The sequence below is a fragment of the Lutra lutra genome, chromosome 17 (genome assembly GCF_902655055.1).
Source record: "Lutra lutra chromosome 17, mLutLut1.2, whole genome shotgun sequence".
Classification (NCBI taxonomy): Eukaryota; Metazoa; Chordata; class Mammalia; order Carnivora; family Mustelidae; genus Lutra; species Lutra lutra.
In genome coordinates, this window is record NC_062294.1 from 56,215,474 (window position 1) to 56,242,685 (window position 27,212).

General features: G+C 40.9%; 2 protein-coding genes and 1 non-coding gene across 3 annotated transcripts in view; 2 read left to right on the forward strand and 1 right to left on the reverse strand.

Annotated features, from left to right (window-relative positions):
• The window catches only part of LOC125088914 (KRAB domain-containing protein 5-like), a 664,001-nt gene that overhangs the window by 604,542 nt on the left and 32,247 nt on the right, over positions 1-27,212 (forward strand). The gene's annotated exons all lie outside the window — the stretch shown is intronic.
• LOC125088890 (zinc finger protein 253-like) lies at positions 359-20,007 on the reverse strand. The gene is made up of 5 exons (XM_047710509.1): positions 19,993-20,007; positions 13,435-13,561; positions 12,845-12,941; position 12,728; positions 359-1,375 (listed from the first exon to the last, which is right to left on the reverse strand). Exons 1-5 carry the CDS (start codon positions 20,005-20,007, stop codon positions 359-361), a joined length of 1,257 nt encoding a protein of 418 aa, XP_047566465.1.
• On the forward strand, positions 1,988-2,128 carry LOC125090099 (U4 spliceosomal RNA). Its single transcript, XR_007124191.1, has one exon. It is a non-coding gene; the product is annotated as a U4 spliceosomal RNA (small nuclear RNA).

Here is a 27,212-nt window from a genome sequence, read left to right on the forward strand (position 1 = left end):
CCAGTTAAAGGTTAGAACACTTTTTTCACATTTTCCAGTTTTCTTCTATGACAACAATGACATTAAGTTGTGTGCTCCAGGGAGAGAGAGGTAAGACACATTCTTTATATTTGCGTAGTTACTCTCCAATATGAAATCTCTGATGTGGTGTATGGTAGAGCAGTCCTTAAGCATTTTTTCCACATTCTTTACATTTGTAAGGTTTCTATCCAGTATGAATTCTATTATGGTTACTAAGGTGTGAGTGCTGTTGAAAAGTCTTTCCAATTTCTGTACATTTATATGCAATTCTGTGATAAATTCTGTGATGAATAAGTGTTGAGAACAATCTAAAGGCCTTGCCACATTATTTACAATTCTAAGGTTTCTCTCCAGTATGAATTCTGTGATGTTGAATAAAGTTTGAGTGGATATTAAAGGCCTTGCCACATTCTGGACATTGGTAAGGTTTCTCTCCAGTATGAATTCTGTGATGTTGAGTAAGGGCTGAGTGCTGTTTAAAGGCCTTGCCACATTCTTGACATTGGTAAGGTCTCTCTCCAGTATGAATTCTGTGATGTTGAGTAAGGGCTGAGTGCTGTTTAAAGGCCTTGCCACATTCTTGACATTGGTAAGGTTTCTCTCCAGTATGAATTCTGTGATGTTCAATAAAGTTTGAGTGGATATTAAAGGCCTTGCCACATTCTTGACATTGGTAAGGTTTCTCTCCAGTATGAATTCTGTGATGTTGAGTAAGGGCTGAGTGCTGGTTAAAGGCCTTGCCACATTCTTGACATTGGTAAGGTTTCTCTCCAGTATGAATTCTGTGATGTTGAGTAAAGTTTGAGTGCCTGTTAAAGGCCTTGCCACATTCTTGACATTGGTAAGGTTTCTCTCCAGTATGAATTCTGTGATGTTGAGTAAGGGCTAAGTGTTGTTTAAAGGCCTTGCCACATTCTTGACATTGGTAAGGTCTCTCTCCAGTATGAATTCTGTGATGTTGAATAAAGTTTGAGCGGATGTTAAAGGCCTTGCCACATTCTTGACATTGGTAAGGTTTCTCTCCAGTATGAATTCTGTGATGTCGAGTAAGGGCCGAGTGATGGTTAAAGGCCTTGCCACATTCTGGACATTGGTAAGGTTTCTCTCCAGTATGAATTCTGTGATGTTGAGTAAGGGCTGAGCTCTGGTTAAAGGCCTTGCCACATTCTGGACATTGGTAAGGTTTCTCTCCAGTATGAATTCTGTGATGTTGAGTAAGGGCTGAGCTCTGGTTAAAGGCCTTGCCACATTCTTGACATTGGTAAGGTCTCTCTCCAGTATGAATTCTGTGATGTTGAATAAAGTTTGAGTGCCTGTTAAAGGCCTTGCCACATTCTGGACATTGGTAAGGTTTCTCTCCAGTATGAATTCTGTGATGTCGAGTAAATGCTCTGTGAAACTTAAAACCTTTGCCACATTCTTTACATTTGTAGAGTTTCTCTCCAGTATGGATTTGCCTGTGTCCACTTAGTGATGAGAAGTCCTTAATGGTTTTACTAAATTCCTCACATTTGTATGGTTTCTCTACAGTATGATTTCTGTGATGCTGAAATAGGTTTGAGCTGAAGTTAAAGGTTTTGCTGCATTCTTTACATTGGAAAGGTTTCTCTCCGTATGTATGTTTGAATATTAGATTGGAGCTTTTGCTGACAGAAACACACTGCTTTGCAGAAACAGTTGACTTAAAAAGTAAGGTTTTCCATGATGTTTTATATCCTTCACTATTCTGGTCATTTTGATTCTTATCAAGCGCAGTTGTCTCCAAATGGCTATGTCCTTCCTGGTAAGTTTGATGCCCTTCACTCTCCCCATCATTGTCCCAGTATGTCATTAAGCAAACATTTTCAACAGCACTATTTTTGTATCTACCCATTGACACTTTTTGGAAAGAAGTTTCTATGCTTGGCTTCTGCACGCAGCTTTGAGGGTCATGTGAAGATACAGCTGAAAGATATCAAATAAGAGAAGCTTTGCACACTGGCAGTATCGTAGCCAATGTGGTTTATCCGAGGCACAATTATTGCTAATTGAAAACTTTTCTCAAAGATATCAAATAGAGAAAAGTAAAATCATTCTACTTATCACATTCAGATGAACATACGAATGTCTTCTAATATACAAGCTTCAAGTCAATTAAAGAATGTCAGGAAGATGGCCAAGAAGGAATCATGAGGACTTCATTCCTCCATGGATACAGAACTTTGCACACAACATACAGACCACATATCCTAATAGGTAATTCTGTGATATTGTCATCTTGTAGCACACATCATTTTCCTCTATCTCAAATAATCAGCAAAAGTGTCATATGAGAATAAAATTGTGGAAGGATGGATTCTTAAACATAAAACTGAAATGAACCCAATAGAATACAGTAAAAATAGGAACATATCCACAATAGGAAGAGTTGGTTGTCAGAAAAGATCAACAAAATTGACAGCTCATGAACTAAATCAAGGGCAAATAAATGAGAAAAGACCACCTAAAAGGAGAAGTGAAGAAGTAAAAGCAGACACAGTAGAACTAATACCATAGAAATAAAAGCAATTATAAAAGGAGACAGTGTATAATCATGTGCCAAGAAAGTGATACCAAAAGACAACAATAAATTTCAAAAAAGGTATAACCATCATGAAGAAATATTTTATTTTATTTTTTTTTAAGATTTTATTTATTTATTTGACAGACAGAGATCACAAGTAGGCAGAGAGGAAGGCAGAGAGAGAGGAGGAAGCAGGCTTCCTCCTGAGCAGAGAGCCCGATGCGGGGCTCGATCCCAGGACCGTGAGATCATGACCTGAGCCGAAGGCAGAGGCTTTAACCCACTGAGCCACCCAGGCACCCCTGAAGAAATATTTTAAAATTACAACTTGTCAACAACTACTAAGCACACTGAAAGAGTAATGAAGAAATTGCCAACAAGGAAAAGTCCTGTGCTAGATGAATTCACTGAAGAATTCAAACAGACACTTCATGACAAAGGACTTCAAATCTCCTCAAACATTTCCAAGGAGTGAAGATCAGAGAAATCAGCAGAACATGCTCTCTAGGGCACCAGCATTACCAGGTTATCTGAGCCAGGAGAAGACACTATAGCTAAAGAAGTCTACAAACTACTACGTGTGAGGAATATTCATACAAAGTCCACAATAAAATAGAACAAACTAAGTTAAAATCAGATTTTACCGTTTAGCAACATAATCAAGTGAAAAATCTTCCTGGAATTAAGGGTGTTCCAGTATGGAAAACTATAAATTGAAGACTCCACAATAACAGAATGAAGATCAAAAAAGACATGATCGGGGCGCCTGGGTGGCTCAGTGGGTGAAAGCCTCTGCCTTTGGCTCAGGTCATGATCTCAGCGTCCTGGGATCAAGCTCCGCATCGGGCTTTCTGCTCAGTAGGGAGCCTGCTTCCTCTTCTCTCTCTGCCTGCCTCTCTACCTACTTGTGATCTCTCTCTCTGTCAAATTAATAAAATCTTAAAAAAAAAAGACATGATCATATTAATTGAGACAGAACACAAGTATGGCATATTGGACATATCATGATTAAAAATACTCAATAAAATGGGGCACCTGGATGGCTCAGGAGGTTGAAGCCTCTGCCTTCGGCTCGGGTCATGATCTCAGGGTTCTGGGATCGAGCCCCACATCGGGCTCTCTGCTCAGTGGGGAGCCTGCTTCCCTTCCTCTCTCTCTGCCTGCCTCTCTGCCTACTTGTGATCTCTGTCTGTCAAGTGAATAAATAAAATCTTAAAAAAAAAATACTCAATAAAAGTGGCTGGGTGGCTCAGTCATTAAGTGGCTACCTTCAGCTCAGGTCATGATCCCAGGGTCCTGGGATGGAACCCAGCATCAGGTTCCCTGCTCAGCAGGAAGCTTGCTTCTCCCTCTCCCACTCCCCCTGCTTATGTTCTCTCTCTGGCTGTGTTTCTCTCTGTCAAATAAATATATAAAATCTTTCAAAAAAATAAATAAAATTTTTAAAAAATAAAAGCACTCAGTAAGTAGAGATAGAAGAAACTCTCTCAACCTAATAAAAGCCATATATGTATGAAAAGCTGATTCAGTAGTAAAAGACTGCAAGCTTCTCCTCTAAGATCAGAAACAATGCGATGAAGGGATTACAACACTGCCTTTGAGCAAAGTACCAGATATTCTAGTCAGAACAGTTAAGGAAGGAAAAATACATAAAAAGAATCCAAATTGCAAAAACAAAAGTTAAATTATCTGTGTCTACAGATGATGTGATCTATAGAAAACCGTTAAGAATTCTAACTTCATTTTTTTCTGTTTTGTCATTGTTTGTATTATTTATTTTGCTAATCTTTTTTTCCACAACACTTTCCATTTTCAAAATCTTTTATGCTCTACATGGTTGAGTTAAGAAAAAAGTTGGGGTGCACCTGGGTGACTCAGGGGGTTAAAGCCTCTGCCTTCAGCTTAGGTCATGATCCCAGGGTCCTGGGATCAAGCCCCACATCAGGCTCTCTGCTCAGTGGGGAGCCTGCTTCTCTCTCTCTCTCTGCCTGCCTCTCTCTGTCTACTTGGGATCTCTGTCAAATAAATAAAGTCTTTAAAAAAAATAAAAGAAAACAAGGGAAAGGCTACTGAAAATTAGTTTTCCTTTCGGAAAAAAAACTACTGAAATTTAGTAGAGAAAGAAAATAACAACAGTGTGAAACAAATATAATAGAGCAGAATAAACAATAACAATACATTGAACGTAATGCTCCTTTTTTATTGTTTTTTTCTTTTTGTTGTTTTTTTAAATTTATTTCTTTTTTATTAACATATAATGTTTCCAATAACATATTCTTTGTTTCATGGGTATAATGCCCTTTTTAACCAAAATAATAACAAAACTGGCAATGCTTTAATTAGATCAATAATTACATACTAATCAGTTAACTTAGAAAAAAATACCCAGATAATTCATAAAAATGCTCAAGTTACTAAGACTGAATTATCAACCTTATACCAAAAAAATTGGGAATCTTCTTAGACCAGAATAACAGTTTAATTTGGAAACAAAACTGTCCCAGCACAGAAAAGCCCAAGACCTAGGAATGATACTATATTTGATGGAGTCACTCTGTTCCCTAAATGAAATCTTGAGAGAGATGATACATCTCTTTGATTCAGATTCATTATTTTTCATTCATTCATTCATTCATTTATTGTCCTCTAGGTCAGAAAGTTATTCCCCTATTTCTTCCCTCTCCTGTTCATTGCATCAAGTCTGTTTCCAAACTGATGGATTGCATTGTTAATCTCTTTCATTTTTTTAAAAAATTTATTTATTTGTTTATTTGAGACACAGAGAAAGAGATAGAGAGAGCATGAGTAGGAGCTACAAGAGGGGAGAAGAAGGGAGAATACGAAACAGACACCACAGTGAATGAGGAGCTTAACTTGGAGCTAGATCCCAGGATCCTGAGATCACTACCTGGACCAAAACCAAGAGTCTGATATTTAATGGAGTGAGCTACCCACATGCCCCCATTTTTTTTTTTTAAACTCTGCTCTCTATGTTAAGGTTCTCATTATTCTTTTCTCACCCCTGGGAATATCCCTAAGATTGTTGCCTTAAATTCTCCATCAAGCAAGTTACTCATTTCTGTTTCCCTTAGATCTCTAGCCATGGCCATATCTCATTTCATGTAAGATAAATTTTTTCATCTTGGTATTTTGTCTAAGTCGCTGCCTTCTTCTGTATTTGGAAAAGCCACTGATGTGTCCTCTTATATCCTTCAGGCCAGGGTTCTGCAGAGGCTCTCCTTGCTTGCTGTGGGGAATATTTGGACCCTAGCCTCAGTGTGACTAGGTGAGCTCTGGTCTACTTGTGATAGGAGACCTGACATCAACTCCCAACAGGGCTGAGGCCATACAGAACTCTCTGGTCAGCAGATGTGGTGTGGGCAGGGGCCCACCTTGCTGGTCCTGAGGCAAGCCTCACTGAGAAGGGCAGTCCCACCAGAACACAGGGAGGTGGGGCTTGGTGCAAGAAAACCAGACAGCCAGCGTCCCTGCTGAGTGGGGTTCTATGTTTATGCTATAGGGCGGGAGAGGGAAATGGTGCCATCCAACTTCTGTGTTCTTGAAAACGCATCTCACTGAAAGTTTCATCTCAAGATAGGATTTCTAGACTACTGAATAATCTTCCACTCTGTGCCATCCTTCAGATGTTTGTTTCCATGATGTCTGCCCCCAGGTTGTCTGCCTGCCTTCTCTTCAGGGGCACCAGAGTGCCCTCTTGGCTCTATCCCAGACAAACCTATTGACTATACTCATGTGTTTGGCAATAAATCTGTATAACTTCACCTACATCCAGTGAAATAAAGACATAATGATAAAAGACATAATGATAAAACACCCATCAGGTTGCCAGGATTCCAGCTACAGCCTGTAACATGAAGACTGTTGCTATTGCCAAGCCCCAGAGGCCACTCTACTGTGGGAAGAGGAATGATCATTCATCTGAGTCGAGTGGCCCATGGAAGGTTTATGACATCCCAACTGACATGGGTTGTGTGGTCCTGTGTGATTGCTAAGCAGGACTAGAGACAGGAAAAGATGGAGACAAATCACAGAGAAATTGACTCCAAGACTGTGGCAGTGTGAATCCCTATCAAGAAATGACTTCTGTAAGCAAATGAAAAGAAAGCACAACATTTTCAGAATACATTTCAACTTGTTAGCTATGTTGGGGGGATAAAAAAAGAATAGAAAACTTCAGTTACTACAGAAGTCCCGCAATACATTGATTTTTTAATACATTTCTGATTGAAATTTTAGGATAATGATGTGTTTACAGAAACTAAAAGGATTCTATCTCTGTGGTCCTGGTGTAAGAAAAAGTTCCGAAGAACAATAAAAAACACTAGCCATGAAAGTTGAAATGACAAATTAGAGGACAAGAAAATTAAGAACTACTGATATGGTAATATGGGGATAGGCACAACAATCCAATGTTTCCAAGTGCGCCAGTGGATTCTAACACAGGCTAAGATGGACAGCCTCTACAGGAACTAAGTCACAGGTCATCCCTGAGTTATCTACAGAGAAGTCACTCTTACAAACCCTCTATGCCTGTGGTCATGTTAGTGTTGGGACACAAAGACACACAAAATACACAACACACATCTTCTTTATGCATTATTGTATCCGACTCTGACAGTCTTCACTTCTTTCATCTCTCTCTTCCCTCTGTACCTTCCTTGAGCTCCCACGCCAAATATACTTCCTTGAGCTTCCTGAGATGACCCCAGATGCACCTTAGTTCACATTCTTGAATGAAAGCAACCCACATTTAAGTGATTTGGAACAGGGGTACCTGGGTGGCTTAGTTGGTCAAGTGGTTATAACTCAGGTCATGATCTCAGGGTCCTGGGGTGGAACCCTGCATTGGGCTCTCTGCTTAGAAAGGATTCAGCTTCAGAAATCACTTTCTCTCTGCCCTTTACCCTACTAACTCTCTCCCTCTCTCTAAAATAAATATTAAATATTAAAAAATAAAAATAATAAAATGTAGGTCCTGGTTGCTAATCGGTTAAGCAATGAACTCTTTCTTTCAGATCAGGTCATAATCTCAACGTCATATTATGGAGCCCTGGGTCAGACTTTGAGCTCAGTAGGAAGTTGGCTTGGGATTCTCTCTCCCTCTCAGTCTGCCCCACCCTGCCGCACTCCCTTGTACTTTCTCTAAATTAAGTAAATAACTCCTAAAAAAATGTATTGGAAATTATTTAAATATTTTTCAAATAAGTAAAGAAATGTATACAAGACATTAATATAGTTTACAAATTTTAAAGGGATTGGATATAACATTTTCACTCTAAATCTGCATTTAATCAATTTTCTCATAAGACCATAAATAATTGCAGGTCTAAGTAGCTGTTCATCAGCTATGCATTTACATGTAGCATAAAATCCCTGGGCATTAAGAATAAGAATACTGTTAATCTTAGGGTCTTTTTGAAACAACTAGTTTTGGGGTGCCTGGGTGGCTCAGTCGGTTAAGCCTCTGTTGTCAGCTCAGGTCATGATCTCAGGGTCCTGGGACCGAGCCCCACATCGGGCTCTCTGCTCAGCAGGGAGCCTGCTTCTCCCTCTCTCTCTCTACCTACTGCTCTGCCTACTTGTGATCTCTCTCTCTCTCTCTGTCAAATAAATAAATAAAATATTTTTTAAAATTCTTAAAAAAGGAAAGAAAGAAACGGCTAGTTTCAGGACAAAGTGTGATTGCCTTTGTGCCAGATGCTGTGGTGAAGTTCAAGAGATGTTCTCAAATATCTACATCCATGTGTGCAACATTTATATATTACACTGGCCCAAGGAATAGTAGTGCTCAATGGCATGGAGGGAGTACTACCTTGGGGAAAATGGCTTTCCATTAAGGAAAACAGAAAGACTTCAGATCAAACTCCCTAGGTCCTATCAGATTGATAGTCTCCTTCGCTGCAAGGAACATGGATTGATGCCCAGTGGTGAGGCAGGTATCCTGAGGCAAAGAAAGGGCAAGCATAAGTGCGATGCCTGGGGGTAGACAACACCAGAGAGAAGAAATGGAAAAACCAGAGTATATCTAGGGTATCTGAGCTATTTTATCAGACCTGAGCATCTACCTCCTCACTGTGTACTTAACACAAAATATGTCTTCTTTCTTACACGTACACAGCAGCCTTTTCATGGTATAGCTGACCACAAGATGACACATACTGAATAATGAATTATTATCCTTCTTCTTTTTTTTTTTTTTAAATTTCATCCACTTATTTGATGTAGAAAGTGTGTGTACAATCACCGGGAACAGCAGGCAGAGGGAGCAATACATATCTGGCTGAGCAGGGAGCCAGTTATGAAGCTCCTTCCCAGGACCATCATGTTCTGAGCAAAGGCAGATGCTTAACTAAGTCACCCAGGCGTCCCTATCCTTCAGTTGATCCAATTTTAAATGTGAGCGTAACAGGGTACCCAACTTAATTTTATCAGCTTCTACAACTGATAAAAACCCACTGAAAACTCAGGTCAGGAGTATAAGGAGAGCATGGGCTGTGAAACAACATAGGGACATCTCACCTAAAATCTGGGTGGGCTGTTTGGAGCAGAAATAGACACCTCTATTTACTGGTGACAAAGAGGGAGAAACAGGGAACACAAGCAGGGGGAGCTGCAGACAGAGAGAGGGGGGAAGCAGGCTTCCCCCTGAGCAGGGAGCCCAACACATGGCTCAACCTCAGGACCCCAGGATCACGACCTGAACCAAAAGCAGACACCCAACTAACTGAGCCATCCACTTGCCCCTCAATTTTCTTATTTTGACAAATAGAGTGCACTATCGTAAATGCACTTTCCCTTCATTATGACTGTTTCAATGTTTTATTTTCTCAAGTTTCCTTCATTATAAAAATACAATATATACCATTGACCCCAGAAAAGTATGGGATAATGGACTGTTAATGTTCTAGGTAAGAGTTCTGGTCAAAAATAGGCTATTTCCATCCAAAAGAAGGTATGGTTTTCAGTTTGGGGGATACAAAAGTTCCACAGAGATGTCCAATTGTGGAGAGGTTGGCAACACATACCTACATTTTCCATGGCTAAAATGTAATTAGTCTAGATTTTTCTCTAAAAATAAATATTCTGATTTAGAATCAGAAGCAAAGAATTAGGAAAACATGTTCTAATCAGAGGAATGAAATAAATCTCTAAAACTGGCCCTGAATTAATAAAGAAGTACTTACTGTCTGAGGAGGAATTTGAATAACTGTCATAAAGATCATCGTGGAAGAAGAGGAAAAGTAGGTGGTAACTAAATGCCATCAGGAAAACTATACATGACAGAAATGTAAACCCAAAGACACAGAAAATACAACCATTCAACCAAAGTTGGGAGCTGAAAAGTACAATCACTGAAATTAAAAATACACAAAGGGGTCACTCACAGACTTGATCAAACAGAAGGAAGATTCAGACAACCTAAAGACCCCAGGTTTTAAATTATCTGCTGAGAGGAGCAAAGAAACATGTGGAAAAGGGCAGAGTAGGGACTCATGGGACACCAACAAGTGGTCCCATAGGCAGGTTATGGGGACCCCAAAGGTAGGGGAGACTAAAAGGGGCAGAAGGTTTATATGAAGATCTAAGGGCTTGTAAATTCCATGTTTGTGGAAAGAAGAGACAAATTCAAGAAGCTCAGGAAAATTAAAGTAGGATAAAATTCAAGACATGAACACAGTGACACATTACAATTAACCTATGAAAAGTCACCAGTAAAAGAGAGAATTTTGAAACAGTGTGATAAAAACAACTCATCTTATTTCAGAGATCTCCATAAGATTATTACTGGGATTCACAGCAGACCTGGGAGGAAGAACTGCGTGGGATAGTGTATTCAAGCACTGAAAGATCAAAATATCCACCAAGAATCCTCTATCTGGGAAAACTGTTTTCCATAAAGGTAGAAATGAACACTTTCCCACATAGAAACCCCTGTAAGTTTACTTCTAGTCCTGTTCTACAAGAAACGTTAAAGGAAATCCTTCTAGGTCAAGTAAAAGGATTCTAAACAGTAACTAAAACCACAGGACAATATAAACCTCTCTGCTAATTATAAATATTTTCACAATTATAGAAACCAGTAGTGTTGTAATGAGGCAGCACAAGTTGTTTTTATTTGTGCCACAAAATGTTTTCTTTATAGATTTTATTTATTTATTTGACATACAGAATGAGATCACAAGTAGGCAGAGAGATAAGTTGGCGGGGGGAGGGTTAGGGGGGAGAAACAGGCTCCCTGCTGAGTAGAGAGCCCAATGGGGAACTCGATCCCAGGACCCTGAGATGATGACCTAACCTGAAGGCAGAGGCTTAACCCTCTGAGCCACCCAGGCACTCCTACAAAATGTTTTTAAGTCAAAGCATTTAAATCATAAACCCAGGTAATAAAGTACACAATATAAAAGATAGAATCTGTGATACTAGTAACAAAGTGGGTGCAGGGGTGGAGATAAGTTGAATAATTTTGTATGCAATTGAGAATATCAGTTTAAAATGTTTTTTTAATGTCTCTTTTTAAAGATTTATTTTTTTATTTGTGAGAGAGAGCACGTGTGTACAAAGAGGGGAAGCAGTCGGCAGAGGGAGAAGCGGGCTCCCTGCTGAGCAAGGAGCCCAACGTGGGACTCTAGCTTCCAAGATTCTAGCTTTCAATCACAGTTGTGCTAAGTAGAGAAGAGAGAACATTGTAGAATCTAGAATCCCAGAACCCTAGGATCATGACTTAAGCCAAGGCAAATGCTTAAGTGACCAAGCCACCCTTGCATCCCCTAGAATAAAATACACAAGCAAAAAGGAAAGCACACTACTTCATGTTGTGGAAAGTCCCAGACAAAAGGAAGTACCTTATTATGGAATTACAAAAGAAGAATAAGACCAAATTGAAGATAAAAAATTCTCAATAAAAAAATAGATGAATTATCTAAAAGGAAAATCACTATGTAACTGTATTTTCAAACACATTCAGTGACCCCATGAAAAACAAACATTGGAATTGTTGGCATGCCTTCACTGATAGTAAAATTGTAATGAATATTCATTATTATCAACCATAAGAAAGTCTAATGAAAGATTTTACTAGTAAACACTTAAAAGACATTAAAAAATATATCATGTTAACATACGCCTCCTTTTATGTAGAATATAAAGCTATAATTCATTCTGTAGAACTAAGCAACCAAAATCCTTTCATTTCTAAATAAACACTACTTTGCAAAATATACTGACAATGACTTTATTTTAAAAAAGAGTATTTGGATGAATTAAGGTATATTCTGAGGAAATTAGAAGAAAATTCTAATGACCAATTTTTCCCTGAAGGAAAATTACATTTATAAGCAAAAGTTTTTCTTAAATATGGGGATTGTACTAATTATCTCCCTCACTTCTTATAAAGCACATGTTCATGTCCCATCAGAACTTTGGATCTAAAAAATCAAAACTGAATTTCAGATATAACTAATTAGAATGGAAAAACACACAAGAACTTGATAGAAGATGAAATTATTAAATGATGCAATTTTTAATAAATAAGGTAACAACTGAGACTACATTAGAGTCTTTAAATTGAGTTCTAAATGTCCTTGCTCCCCTATGGCATTATTTACGTAGGAATTCTAGGAAACAAATAGATACATTACATTATTTCAACATTTAGGAATGGAACACACAGACTGTGAACCTCTGAAGGGAAATACAGGATGTGAATTTTCTCATTTTAGGGAGGTACTTTGTGATCTGATGAAGTTACAGAGTCTCAGTTTTGTATAGTTCATATTAAACCCTCCATAACACTCAAAAACATAAACCTGAAAGCATGAGATGTCTGTCTCCTGTGTTTCCAGAATTTCCACACGTACTCCAACATGCTCAGCACTACCCTGACACACATCTCACAGGAGGCAAAACAGAACTTACGAAGGGCTTAACACAAAAGTCCTCAGAAGTAGGGTGATTTCCCCAGGGCCCTCACAACAATGAAGAAACTCTCAGATTAGGGAGGCCCTCCCCCTCCAAGGAGAGTCTCCAGGCCCTCCCTGTGGATATGATGGACCATCACTGGAGCTGAAGGAGCATTCTTCAAGAATGTAAGAGTTTTATCATCTTGGATAGCAGATGTCCCTCAGTGAGAGGGAGAGCAACAACACTGGGCTTCTTGAACTAATTTCCATTCAAGAAAATACACGGAAGCCGCAGAGTTTAAGGTCAACCATCCTCCTTCACATTTGGATCTCACCTGTCATCTGCTTCATTCTTTCCCACCTACCTGGATGGAAGGTTACGGTCTCCTTTCTTGTCACATCCCAGAACTTATTCTGTTCCAAAAAGGACACCAAGTCTGGCTTGGACCCAATGAGTCCTGTTCATTAGAAAAAAGGAAAACAAGTACTGCTGGAGATTCTAGCTTCCAATCACAGTTGTGCTCAGTAGAGAAGAGAGAACATTGTAGAATCTAGAAAATGGTTTCCCAAATGCTATTGCTCAAAATCCCCTTTACAACAGGAAGGAGGGATTGCCAGTGTTCACATCCTGACCTCCACTTCCAAATAGTAGATAAAATAATGAGTGAGAATTGGTGTAGAAGATGTGGGCAGTACCACTTAAGCCCCTCAATGTTTAGAACTGCCAGGAATCTACAGAAGTAATGATGTTACCTTGAGGAAGGGGAAGCTAAAGCTGAGAAGGAAACATCATGAAGATGTTTCTCTCCACCTGCAAACCCCTACTTATTCCCCTGTCTGCCTGGATCTGAAATCCAGCCATTCAAACAGGAATCTCCCAACAAACAGTCTTCACAGGAAGGAGCAAAACCCAGAGTGGGGTTTGGGAAATCTGGAAGGAGTGTTCCTCACCCAGGAAGCAGAAGTGCCTGTAGTTCTCCAACATCACATCCCTGTACAGTTCCCGCTGACTGTGGGTCAGCCATCCCCACTCCTCCTCAGAGAATTCTATGGCCACATCCATGAATGTCAGTTGTCCCTGCAAAAAATACCACAGTCACCAAGTGGCCATTGACACAGTTCACGATGGTCCCTAAGATGAGAGAGGGAGTTCATGTTCACCTCTAAACCCAAGATCCAACCTTTCTTGGTCCTGCTTGTACCGTCTGAACTTTCTGCCACATTTTACTTACCCTCTTGTTTCCACCTTATCTTCATTTTATTCAAAACACCCATGGACAGAGTCTGCTCCCAGGAAAACAGAAACTATCCAACTAAGGGCACTTACTGGCCTGAGGAAGAGCTTGGGCTGGCCCAATTTGAACTTCACCTCCATGACACCTAAGCAGATGGACCAAGCAGTAAATGTTGGAGTGATCTACAGTTCCCTTTATCCCGTGATAATATGAAAATCTCCACCGAACAAGGCGCACAAAGCCCATTTACATAAATACAAAGTGTGTAGAGAAGGTTTTCTTGAGGCTCTTGGGCCACTAATGCCCAGCTCGACAGAAGATAAGGCTCCACTTTCTGAATATTCACCCTAACCCCAAATAATAGGAAATCCTTCTCCCTTGTTCTAGGAGTCTCTATGTTGCAAGTTATTCCCTGTGATTTTTTTTTTTTTTTGAGGCAAATCAAGTTTGCATTCTGTGACAACACCATCTGTTGTAGTTTCTATCTGTGACTCACCAAGCAGCGAACTCATGTTAGTCCAGTTTTATTAGGACAACTGGTTCTGCCTTCAGAGAACATCCTCCTTTGTACAGGAACATCATTATTAACCCAGTAATATGCTCTAATGTATTCTGTGACTTTGAGGTAAGAGGATGCATAGGATCCACAAAACCCATATAAATACTGTGTGTTTATCCAAAATAATTTGTCAAATGAAGTCCTCAACAAAGGAATACACAGTTTTGAGTACTGTGTTACTATCATAGAGTATAAGTTGTGGCTACTTCTTAGGTGGGATGTTTTAGTGGGTTACAAATGTACTTATCAAATTCTATTGTGAATTAGAATTTTAAATCAGTGCATTGGAGATCTTGTAAAAATGTAGATTCTGTTCAGAAATACTGGGGTGGGATGGGAGTCTGCATTTCTAAAGAGGCAATAGCCCATGACCCAAGAGATCTATTTTTTAATGAGAGCTAGAACTCCAAGGCATGAATTATTGGAGGACTTGGAATTGAAATGGTTGGTTTTTTTTTTTTTTTTTACAGGGGCAGGGGTGAAATGGTTGGTTTTTTGTTTTATTTTACTGATTTTCATTTAATTTCAAACCAGAGAGAAAGAGAGCAAGAAATAGCATGAGCTGGGGTGTGGGCAGTAAGGGGAGGGTTGCAGAGGGAGAGGGATAAGCAGACTCCCCCCTTAGCAGGTAGCCCAGCACAGGGCTCCATCTTGGGACTCTGGCACCATGACCCAAGGCAAAGGCAAACAGTTCACTGACTGAGCCACCCAAGTGTTTTTGAGTAGGTTTTATACCAATGACAGATTCTACTGGAGTAGCAAGAGAGTCAACAGCAATCCTTTTCTCACCATTTCCTAGTTTCTAGAGAGCATCTAACAATTGTTCATAAATTAAGGTGAAATGAAGAATAATAATCTTAGAGAAGAAAACATTATTCTTCAAATTTTATGTGAATATTTTGTCAAACATCCAGTAACATGGAAGGGATCAGGCTTTCACCAAGGTTATCTGACCTAGAGTTGACCTAAAATGGCACTCAGGTCAATATACAGAGAGACCCTAAAGTAGTATTCATAGAAGGTGCCCAACCTGAGAAGAATGATGAAAACAAGAAGGATCCACCCAACGCTAATCTACCATTGTACATTCATGCACACATCCATATATTTAGAAAGTACTTATACCAACAGGAAAAGTGATAGAATAGAAAATTTTCATGCTGCCTCATTTAAGAAACAGTTTCAATGACATGACATTCATACATAAATCTTTTTGCTGATGATGATGCTTTTTTTTTAAAAGATTGTATTTATTTATTTGACAAAGAGAACATCAGTGAGAGAGGGAACACAAGCAGGGGCATTGGAAGAAGGAGACTTTCCACTGAGCAGGGAGCTGGATCCGGGGCTCCATCCCAGGACCCCAGGATCATGACCTGAGCCCAAGGCAAAGGCCAAATGACTGAGCCACCCAGGTGCCCTGATGATGATGCTTGTCTTTTTTACACTATCAACACAAACACACTGAAAGACAGAGAGAAAACAACTCTTTATTTCTGAGACTACTATGAGGAGGGCTAGAAGCAAAAAATGTTCACTTGCAGTCCAGAGGGATGACCTACAGCTGGCATAGTTTTTCTGTTGTTGTAGTTTTAAGATTTTATTGAGAGAGAGAGAGAGCATGAGCAGGACAGAAGAAGAGGGAAAAGCAGACTCCCCACAGACCAGGGAATCTAATGTGGGCTCAATCCCAGGACCCTGAGATCATGACCTGAACCAAAGGCCCACCCTTAACTAACAGCCACCCAGGCTCCCTGCCTGCATAGTTCTAGAAGCATCACCTAAGGGCAAATTGCTACCTTCTCAGTGGATCTTGGGACTACCTGTACATCTCCCCCATATTTATATCAAGTGGAATAGGTGCCCGAGGAATCTTGCAAAAGGAGTTTTACAAGTACAGATTCAAAGAAACATTTATGATCTTACACTCCCTGCACAGCCCCACCCCAATGAACATTAAGCACAGAACCAGCAGTTTGATGCAGCCAAAGTGCAGCTCTTCCTGCTCATTGATACAGTGCTGTTAAAATAAACTTACTCGGGGCGCCTGGGTGGCTCAGTGGGTTAAAGCCTCTGCCTTCTGCTCCAGTTATGATCCCAGAGTCCCGGGATCGAGCCCCACATCATGTTCTCTGCTCAGTGGAGAGCCTGCTTCCTCCTCTCTCTGCCTGCCTCTCTGCCTACTTGTCATCTCTCTATCAAATAAATAAATAAAATCTTAAAGAAAGAAAATAAATTACTAACTTGCACTATATATCCTCTCAAGAATTCTCTCTTTCTTGGGCATTGTAGTCAATGATCCTGTAACATAGTAGTTCATTGAAAAATTCGATTAAATTGTGATTTGTGTTGTATTAGATCTCAGGATTTTAAGATACTCAAAAATGTTCATTATGTGATTCTTGGTTTGTTTTTTTCTGAAAACACAATGAAGTAAATAGAAGAGTACATTGTGATGGGAGTGTCCAGTAGAAGAAAAACCATGGGATGGCGGGTTGACTGAATGAGAATCTCCAACCCAGAACTCATATATACCTACTACACAGAAGGGAGAGCCCTCCTTGTCCAGTGCAAACTGATGGATTTTGGATATGAGCCATTTGTCAAGAAAGAATTCTTGAGATGTTTTTGATGTGAAATATTGGGGTTCGATGGTGAATTATGAAAAAAAATTATTGGGATATCATTGGTGCAAAAAATGTGGTCTTATTAAAGCACGGGTCAGGACCTTTTGGTCAAAGAGCTCAACTGGAATTGTAAGCAGTGACTGATTACATACTTTCAAATGGGGAGAGGGTGAGGGATAGTGGAAGAGTCTAAGGAATTTGGAGTCTAGGCTCCCGGGACCTTGTCAGGAGACCCATCAGATATCTATCAGTGGGCCATATGCTTGGAGGATGATGGCCAACATGTATTTGGGGAATAGAAATAAAGGAAGTTTCCAAAAGGATTTTCATATGTTAAAGAGGACTTAGAGGATCCTGGAGATCTGGCTGCCATCAGCTAAGGCTGCTTTTCACCTCCAACAAATCATTAACATCGAGGCACTTGTGAATTCCTTGAGGAATGCCATACCCTGCTTATCTCAAGTATTTATCAATGGGCTGCAAGTTGAAGAAAATGTACCCACACTTCTTAGGACTTTGTTCTCTTCCTCAGAAACTATAAGCAAGGGGCACCTAGGTGGCTCAGTTGGTTAAGGGTCTGCCTTTGGTTCAGTTAGTGATCCCAGGGTCCTGGGATGGAGACTTTCCTGGGGTTCACGCTAAAGCACGATAAATCGGCTTCTACCTCTCCCCCACCCCTAATTCTCATACTCTCTCTCAAAATGCAAATAAAATATTTTTTTAAGAAAAGAAACTCGGGGTGCCTGGGTGGCTCAGTGGGTTAAAGCCTCTGCCTTCGGCTCAGGTCATGGTCCCAGGGTCCTGGAATGGAGTCCCAAATCAGGCTCTCGGCTCAGCGGGGAGCTGCTTCCTCCTCTCTCTCTGTCTCCCTGTCTGCCTACTTGTGATCTCTGTCTATCAAATAAATAAATAAAATTTAAAAAAGAAAAAGAAACTAAAAGCAAGAGAAACTCAGAACAAAGAAGGTTCCACCTGGAAGGCGATGGTTGCTGCATGTGGCTCAGAACATCTAAGCTCCTCCCTTACAAGAGGGAAAATATGAACATTATAAGGGATGAATCTGGCAGACAACACCAAGCGAATAAAAGCAGTTCACATCAAGTGTATAGAAACAAATTGCTATCAGTGCCTAAGGCACACCCAAGGACACACCATCATGGGTGTTTCCCTAGAGTCTGAAAATAGGAATTCAGAATAAAATCTAATTATGAGAATGCAGTGGATTTATATACACTTCAATCACATGTAGATCCTGTAGAGGCTGCTTTTAGGCAAAGAGGCTTGAGTAAATGAGTGGAGAAAGTGCCCATAGAGACCCTCCCACTGAGTCCAAATAGCCCCAACAGGGGGCCCACCTCAAGGTAGCCATAGGCCCTAACAACCAGGTACAGTGACGAATAAAGGGTCTTAAGTCCCCTCAACTCCTCACCTTCCGCCTTTCAACACAGCCCCACTCACTGCATCCTGGACGCCAGCCTCTCCTCTGCTACCCTGCCTGCACCTCTCTGGCAGGGTGTTCAGTCAATTTATGTCTCCTCTGTTCTCCCTCAGGTGCATTCTTCTCAATGCCCACATGACTGGCTTCCTCCCAATCTTTGATCCATGTTTGGGGTCCCCATCTGACTGTCAGAGGCATTGAAACACCAGTTTCCATGACCTGTAATAGCTAGTATTTTTTTTTTCACTTTATTTAAAGATTTTTTTTACATTTTAGAGAGAAGAGGGGAAGTACTGAAGAAGAAGCAGAGAGAGAATCTCAAGCAGATTCCCTGCTGAGCATGAAGCCAAAACAGGGCTCCATTCAAGGACCCTGAGATCAGGACCTGTTCTGAAATCAAGAGTCTGACTCTTAACCCACTGAGCCATGCAGGTGCCCATCTAGTATATCTTATTTTATTTTTTTTTAAGATTTTATTTATTTATTTGACAGACAGAGATCACAAGTAGGCAGAGAAGCAGGCAGAGAGAGAGAGAGGAGGAAGCAGGCTCCCCTTTGAACAGAAAGCCCAACATGGGGCTCGATCCCAGGACCTTGGGATCATGACCTGAGCTGAAGGCAGAGGCTTAACCCTCTGAGCCACACAGGCAACCCCCATCTAGTATATTTTAAATAGAGTATCCTTTTCACATTCTAAAGAGCAAGACTCACTCCCTGCTTTTTCCCCAAGTACTTTCCAAGATATTCTGGATTTCATATCTATTATGTTGACTTGGGCATTTTCTTATCCCTGGGGTACACAGAGCTGATAAAGCATCGACATGGGACCTACATGAGAAATGTTTTCCTTTGCTGATATCCCAAGAACAAACCTCAGCAGCAGTAGGAATCTTGGATACAACACCTTCCCCTCTAGATCTATCACCAACGGAATATTTTCTTTCTTTTTTTTTTCTCAAAGATTTTATTTATTTATTTGACAGAGAGAGATCACAAGCAGACGGAGAGGCAGGCAGAGAGAGAGAGAGAGAGAGGGAAGCAGGCTTCCTGCCGAGCAGAGAGCCCGATGTGGGACTCGATCCCAGGACCCTGAGATCATGACCTGAGCTGAAGGCAGCGGCCCAACCCACTGAGCCACCCAGGCGCCCATCCAACGAAATATTTTCAACAGTTGCAGGTTTTCATTGAAATTGACAGCTTGGGGCACCTGGGTGGCTCAGTGGGTTAAAAACCTCTGCCTTCAGCTCAGGTCATGATCCCAGGACCCTGGGATCAAGCCCCGCATAGGGCTCTCTGCTCCACAGAGAGCCTGCTTACTCCTCTCTCTCTCTGCTTGCCTCTCTGCCTACCTGTGATCTCTGTCTGTCAAATAAATAAATAAAATCTTAAAAAAAAGTTTTTTTAAATGAAATTGACAGCTCTTGATACCATGTTGGAACCCAGGTTGGAGACACAGGACACAAGTCTCTGGGATAGAGGGGAGAAGTGTTCTGAAGACCTAGCGCTCAGTTTCATTTCTGAAAAGGTTTTAAAAATAGGTGAAAACATAAGGGAGAAACATCAGAACTAGAGGAAACATTTGCAGTTTCTAAATGCAAGCAATTTCCGGAGAAAAGCATGATACAGACACTCCTGGGACACCAAGCTTACCTGAGAACTGGCCATTCTTTCTCCTTGTCCTCTAGATTTCTTTCTTACAAGCTTTCTGTGGAGAAATCACAGCTGCATCATGAGAAAATGCCCATAAAGCCACCAGTAGAACCTCTTCACCTGTAAACTGTCTGCCCGAAGGCAGGACCCAGAAATGCAGAGAAGTCCTAACTTCTCCATCCTTTGTGTCAGGAGCTATTCAAGAACAGTGATTTCCTATTTTAAACCCAATCCCTGACTTTTCCTTCTCTGCTTCTAGGGGGCCTTTGTTCCAACAGAACCCACAAATTCACTACAGCATAGGAACCATGTCCTGCATGGACCCGACCCTCCAGACTCACGTAGCAGAGACCCTGTTACCTCTCCGTGAGCCAAAGCCTCCTCTCCACCCTCATAAAAAGCACCTGAAGCCCTCGGGATTACCCCTGGCCTCACTGAGAATCACCTGGAGCCCTTAATTAACAAAGCACTGTTGTTTCCACCCAAACCAACTGACAGAATCTGAGGGGGAGGCCACCAGTGGTGATAATTTTGAAATCCCACATGTTATCCTACTGGGAAGCATTTGGGAGGTGATCTTTGCCTAAGCATGAGAACTAAGGCTGTGGTTGTGACCACAGTTAGATCCATGCCTTCTGCACTGGTCACGGCTTCTGGAGCCTGACACCTTATCCCACTTTCGGGAACACAGAGGGAGACACTTTACAGACGAAGTTTCCCCTTATAAATCCAAATATCTCTTTCAAAAGCAAACAAATACTGGGTTTCAGAGCTTTTCCTTTATCTGGTGTTTCTTTAAAATACTAGCCTCAATTCATCCTTGGGCCAAAGAGACATATTTTAGGGTGACAAAATGCTCCCATTTAAGTAGGTAAATGTTCATTTTCATAACTACCTGCCACGCAGTTTTCCAAAGTGAATGTACTTTTTACTCTCCTAAAAGCAATATATGAAAATTCTAATTCCTCAACATTCCTTGAAATTTGGTGTTATCCCTTTTCTTGATCGCACCCATTCTAGAAAATAGTGAGTGCTTTTTCAACTATAGAAAATAAAATAGTTTTCCTATAGTTGTATTGGTGACTGAATTATAAACCACTTAAAAGCATCTGGTTGCCATGATTATCTGTTTTTTTTGTTTGTTTTGTTTTTTTTTTTAATGTTGAGTCTGAGAAGTTCCTATAGATCTTGGATATCAGCCCTTTGTCTGTAGTGTCATTTGCGAATATCTTCTCCCATTCCCTGGGTTGCCTCTTTGTTTTGTTGACTGTTTCCTTTGCTGTGCAGAAGCTTTTTATCTTTTTTTAAAAGATTTTTATTTATTTATTTGACAGAGGGAGATTATAAGTAGGCAGAGCAGCAGGCAGTGAGTGAGGGAAGCAGGCTCCCCTCTGAGCAGAGAGCCTGAGGCGGGGCTCCATCCTAGGACCCTGAGATCATGAGCTGAGCCAAAGGCAGAGGCTTAACCCACTGAGCCACCCAGGCACCCCCAGAAGCTTTTTATCTTGATGAAGTCCCAAAAGTTCATTTTTGCTTTTGTTTCCTTTGCCTTTGGAGACATGTCTTGAAAGAAGTTGCTGTGGCCGATGTCGAAGAGGTTACTGCCTGCATTTTCTTCTAGGATTTTACATCACAAAATGGGCAGAAGACATGAACAGACACTTCTCTAAAGAAGACATACAAATGGCTAAAAGACACATAAAAAAAATGTTCATCATCATTAGCCATCAGGGAAATTCAAATGAGAGCTACTTTAAGATACCACCTTACACCAGTTAGAATGGCCAAAATTAATAAGACAAGAAGCAACAACTGTTGGAGAGGATGTGATGGAAGGGGAACCTTCTTACACTGTTGGTGGAATGCAAGTTGGCATAGCCACTTTGGGAAATAGTGTGGAGATTCCTTAAGAAATTAAAACACTGAAAAAATAAAATTAAATTGAGATGTTAAAAAATGTTTCCATTTATAGATACAGCTTTACCCCATAGTCAATGTCAACAATGAATGAAGATCTAGAAATCTTAATAAATGCAGAGGTATGGTAGACTCTGCCCTTCTGGTTGAAACAGAAGCCACCACCTCCTTCCCACTATGAAGATGGTGGGAGACATGAAGTTCCTACCAGCCAGGACAGGTGAGGAAAGGAGGCAGCCAGACCCTGAGATATGAGTTCAGGAAACTGTGACCTCACCAACCCCCTGTCCGCACTTGTCATTTCTCCCACAGCGGCATTCGGAGTGCAGGCTGGGAGGAAGTTTCCAGAAACCTCTTTCCAGTGGCTAATTAAAAAAAAAGAAAAAAAATCAACCAAACAAAACAATTACACGTTTCCTTTCATTGTCTCCCAAGGGAGCTTTGGAACATTTGAGAAAGGCTCTTTCTCCAGGATCCCTACAGGCAGATGCTGGCAAGCACTGGCACATCTGAAGACCATTATCGCAACACTGCAATGAAGTGGGCAGGAAACTCTGGGGTCTGACAGGTGAGAAGGCACATGGGTCTCCTTGCACTCACAGAAAACATCTGTAAGAAGTCATTCTGCCAAGAAGACATGTTCTTTCCTTCTCTTTGGAGTCATGTGCACCAACACGTCAGTTATGAGCAGAGACGAGAGTGAGCCAGGCATCCCCTGAGGATTTCCAGACAGATGCAAGTGAAAGCTATCCACAACACCGCTATTTCACGTTAGAAATCAGTGGACTTAATCTGCATGACTCTGTCCCCATGTTGAGTCCTTGGCATAATTCAATGCAAATTAATATGAATGTCTTACAGGAAGGTGAACAGCGACACTGACCCCCACTCGTGACAGGAACAACGGAAGAGTGTCCATGGAAGAAAGAGGGAAGTCTCAGAAGAGGCCCTCCCAAATAAAAGCATTGGGGTCAGACTTTAAGAGGCAGATTGTACTACATTTTTTTTATGATTTTATTTATTTGACAGAGAGATCGATCACAGGTAGGCAGAGAGGCAGGCAGAGAGAGGGGACCGCAGTCTCCCTGCTGAGAGGAAAGCCAGATAAAGGGCTCAATCCCAGGACCCTGAGATCATGACCTAAGCCAAAAGCAGAGGCCCAACCCACTAAGCCACCCAGGCACCCCAGACTGCACTACTTTTATTGATCACTTAACCCAATGGAACTTACTGAAATCTAGAGTAGTGAAGGATTACCATAGTTCTCACCACTTGATTTTTTTTCCCCAGAATTGTTAACAATAAGCACTGGTTGAAATCCCACTGAGCAGGGTCCAGGCACTAGCACGGCTCCAGCGAGAAATCTTCAGCCACATTCCTGAATGTCAACCATCCCTGAGATAAATAATACATTTATCATGTGGCCATTGTGCAGAGTTTTTTATTTTACCTAAGAGAGTTTAGAGAACTGACTTAAGTGAGTGGCATGAATTACACACTGAGATGATTAGACACAAAAACACTCCCTGACATTTTCCCTAATTCAGAGGAAAGAGGACAGCATAAGGTTCACAAAACCCTGATAAATACTACTTCCAGGGATGGTAAAATGTATTAGGGCATCAACACAGGCATACATGGTTATGTTTGGTCTCTCTATTTATATCGTAAGTTGTGTATCCTTCTCAATGGGAGTCATGGTGAGTCAGAAGTGCACTTCTCAAAAATTTAATGTATACAGCCACAAGCTGGAGATCTTGTTCAAATACAGGCTCTGATTCTGTTCTGGGGTGGGACCTGAGTTTCTGCATTTTGAACAAGTTCACCAAGTGTTGCCTCTGGTCCAAGAGACGCACTTTTTTTTTTTAAGATTTTTTTTTTTTGAAAATGTATTTATTTTAGAGAGAGAGTGTAAGAGGGGGAAGGGTCAGAAGGAGAAGTAGACTCCCTGCTGCACAGGGAGCCCTATGTGGGGCTCAATCCTGGGACTCTAGGATCATGACCCAAGCCAAAGGCAGATGCTTAACTGACTGAGCCATGCAGGCTCCCCTAAGGGCTTCACTTCCGAATAGCATAGAAGTAAAATCTTGAGGGAAATAATCATGTGTGACTTAGAACAGTTTTATGGAAATTATAATTTCTTTTTTTTAAGATTTTATTTATTTATTTGACAAGAGAGACAGATCACAAGTAGGCAGAGAGAGAGGGGTAAGCAAGTTCCCAGCTGAGCAGAGAAATTATAGATTCTAATATATGGCCACAATCTTTTTAAAATATTTCCCTAGGTATTATTCAAAGAGCTTTCATAATTAACACATAAAACCACAAAAATAATCTAAGAGAATATTATTCTTCAACTTTTGTGAGACTATTCTGTCAAACATCCAGTAAACAGAAGGGTCTGTGTTTTAACCTCATTTGTGAATGTAGAATTTATCCAAGAGGACCACATTGGTCAATGTACAGAAAGGTGCTAAAAGACTATTCATGACAGGTTTCCTAAGTGAGAGGAGTAATGTAAAGAAGGTAACACCACAGAACTCATCTAGTAACTTTTACATTTTATGCACATATTGATACATTTACAAGGTAATTATATACACTTTAAAAGAGGTAATGTAGAGGCACCTGGGTGGCTCAGTGAGTTTAAGCCTCTGCCTTTGGTTCAGGTATGATACCAGAGTCCTGGGATCAAGCCCTACATTGGACTCTCTGCTCAGCAGGGAGCCTGCTTCCCTTCCTCTCTCTCTGCTTGTCTTTCTGCCTACTTGTGATCTCTGTCTGTCAAATAAATAAATAAAATCTTTTGAAAAAATAAAAGAGGTATTGTAAAAAATTTCTCTTGTGACTGCATTTTTAAAACATTTTCAGTGGTATAAAACATACATATCTATTTGTGGATGACCCCTTTGGGTCTTTTAAACACACCATGGAGACAAATACACAGACTAAAATAAGAGCTACTGTTTCCGAGTCTTGTTTTCGTTGAAAATTTATTTTGTTGACCAATTGGGAGTTATCTTTTAGAATTCTGGGACCCTTGAACATATGTTAATATGATATGATTGTTTCCCAGCAATAAGAAGAATGTGTCTGTGTGACATGAGCGTTGAATGAATGGAAATTTGCAGGACCAATGCCCTAATGATTTAGAACCTCTACCTGCAAAGTTAAGAATCTCCAAGTAAACAAAGGTGAGAGCCTTCATTTCCCAAGCAAACTGTAAGCAAAGAGAAAGAAGAGAGGGGGCTTTCCAGATTAAACACCCTGTTTTATGCATATCTCAAAGCAATTCACCCAGGACCCATATTAATGGCAAAGAACAAACTTTATTAATTTTTTAAAAGATTTTATTTATTTATTTGACAGAGAGAGATCACAAGTAGGCAGAGAGACAGGCAGAGAGAGAGGTGGAAGCATGTTCCCCACCTAGCAGAGAGCCTGATGCGGGGCTCAATCCCAGGACCCTGGGATCATGACCCGAGCCAAAGGCAGAGGCTTTAACCCACTGAGCCACCCAGGTGCCCTTATTAATTTTTTAAAGCTTTTATTTATTTATTTGAGAGAGAACACAAGCAGGGGGAGGGGCAGAGGGAGAGGGAGAAGCAGGATCCCCACTGAGCACAAAGCCCAACACGGGTCTCAACCCCAGGACCCTAGGATCATGACCTGAGCCAAAGGCAGATGCTTAATGAACTGAGCCACCCAGACACCCCCTTTACTAACTTTAAAACAGTATTATCTCAGCAATTGCACTATTTACCCCAATGGTATAGATGTAGTGAAAAGAAGGGGCACCTTCACCCCAATGTTCATAGCAGCAATGGCCACAACAGCCAAACTGAGAGAGCCGGGAAGTCCTTCAACAGACGAATGGATAAAGAGGTCGTGGTCCATATACACAATGGAGCAGTACTCAGGCATCTGAAAGGAAGAATACCCACCATTTGCATCAACATGGATGGAACTGGAGGGGATTATGCTCAGTGAAGTAAGTCAATCAGAGAAAGACAATTATCACATGGTTTCACTCATATGTGGTACCCTAAGAATAGTGCAGAAGACCATAGGTGAAGGCAACAAAATCAGAGAGGGAGATGAACCACGAGAGACTCTTACCTCTAAGAAACGAGAACTGAGGGTTGCTGGAGGGCGGTTGGGGTAACTGAAGGATGGGCATGAAGGAGGGCATGTGCTGTGATGAGCACTGGGTGTTATATGCAACTGATGAATCACTGAACACTCCATTGGAAACTAATGATACACTCTATGTGGGCTAACTGAATTTAAATAAGAATGAAACGCTGTATTAGCTGTAGAGTGGGGTGATCTGGCAGAGAACACCTGAGCCAGGGGGATGAAGGTAACATCGGCCATAACAGAGCACCTCACAGCGCTGTCAGGTGCCTGATGTACCCAGGACACATCACCACTTTTTGTGTCATTGGAAAAACAAAATTTAATTAGACCCCATGCCTCCTGCCTGCACCAGTGCCTCCCTGTCACTTGCTTTGGACCTCCATCCTCAGCTGGACTCCAAGTAGATCCAAGGAGCTCACATTCCACTGGTAGCCCAGGCACCTGCACCAGCTCCTGCCAGTTCACCACAATGTGGGCCTGGCCTTGTGCCATGGGCTGTGTCCGCCGGGAGGCATTGGACAAGTGTGGCTGCCGGCTCCCATGCGGGGGAGAGCCTGTTCCAACATGCACAGAGCTATAGTTTAAAACCAATTTTTTTTCGTATTACCCTGACCTGCTAGCTACAATCCTGTTTCCACAATATATGTGAATTACAATAAAAGTTGACTTTTAAAGAAAGAAAATTATAATCAGAATCGAATCATGAGAAAACATCGGCTTTATGCAAATATCAAGGCACATTTAGCTTCCAAGCCCTGTAATCTACAAGGTATGTAAGTAGTGTTTCTTTAGCAAACTACACAGCAAATTTCTCTTTTGCAAAAATTCTGAATTATTTTAGACCACTAATGCCTTCCTGTTTATTTGCACATTTTCTTTTTTTTTTTCTTTTATCTTTTTTAAGTGGGCTTATGGAGCCTGACTTGGGGCTCAAACTCCTGACTCTGAGATGAATACCTGAGCCCATATCAAGCGGCAGATGCTTAACCAACTGAGTCACCCAGGTGACTTTGAAAAAAATGATTTATATATTTTTATAAGAGAGGTCTTTTTTTAAAGAAAAGATTTATCTACCCATTTTATTTTTTTATTTTTTTAAAGATTTTATTTATTTATTTGACAGAGAGAGAGAGATCACAAGTAGGCAGAGAGGCAGGCAGAGG

Excerpts from the sequence above, each read along its gene's own strand:
- LOC125088890 (XM_047710509.1), bottom strand. Across the intron at positions 12,942-13,434 it reads CAGGCACTTCTGCTTCCTGG|GACTCATTGGGTCCAAGCCA; the intron begins GTGAGGAACACT and ends TCTAATGAACAG.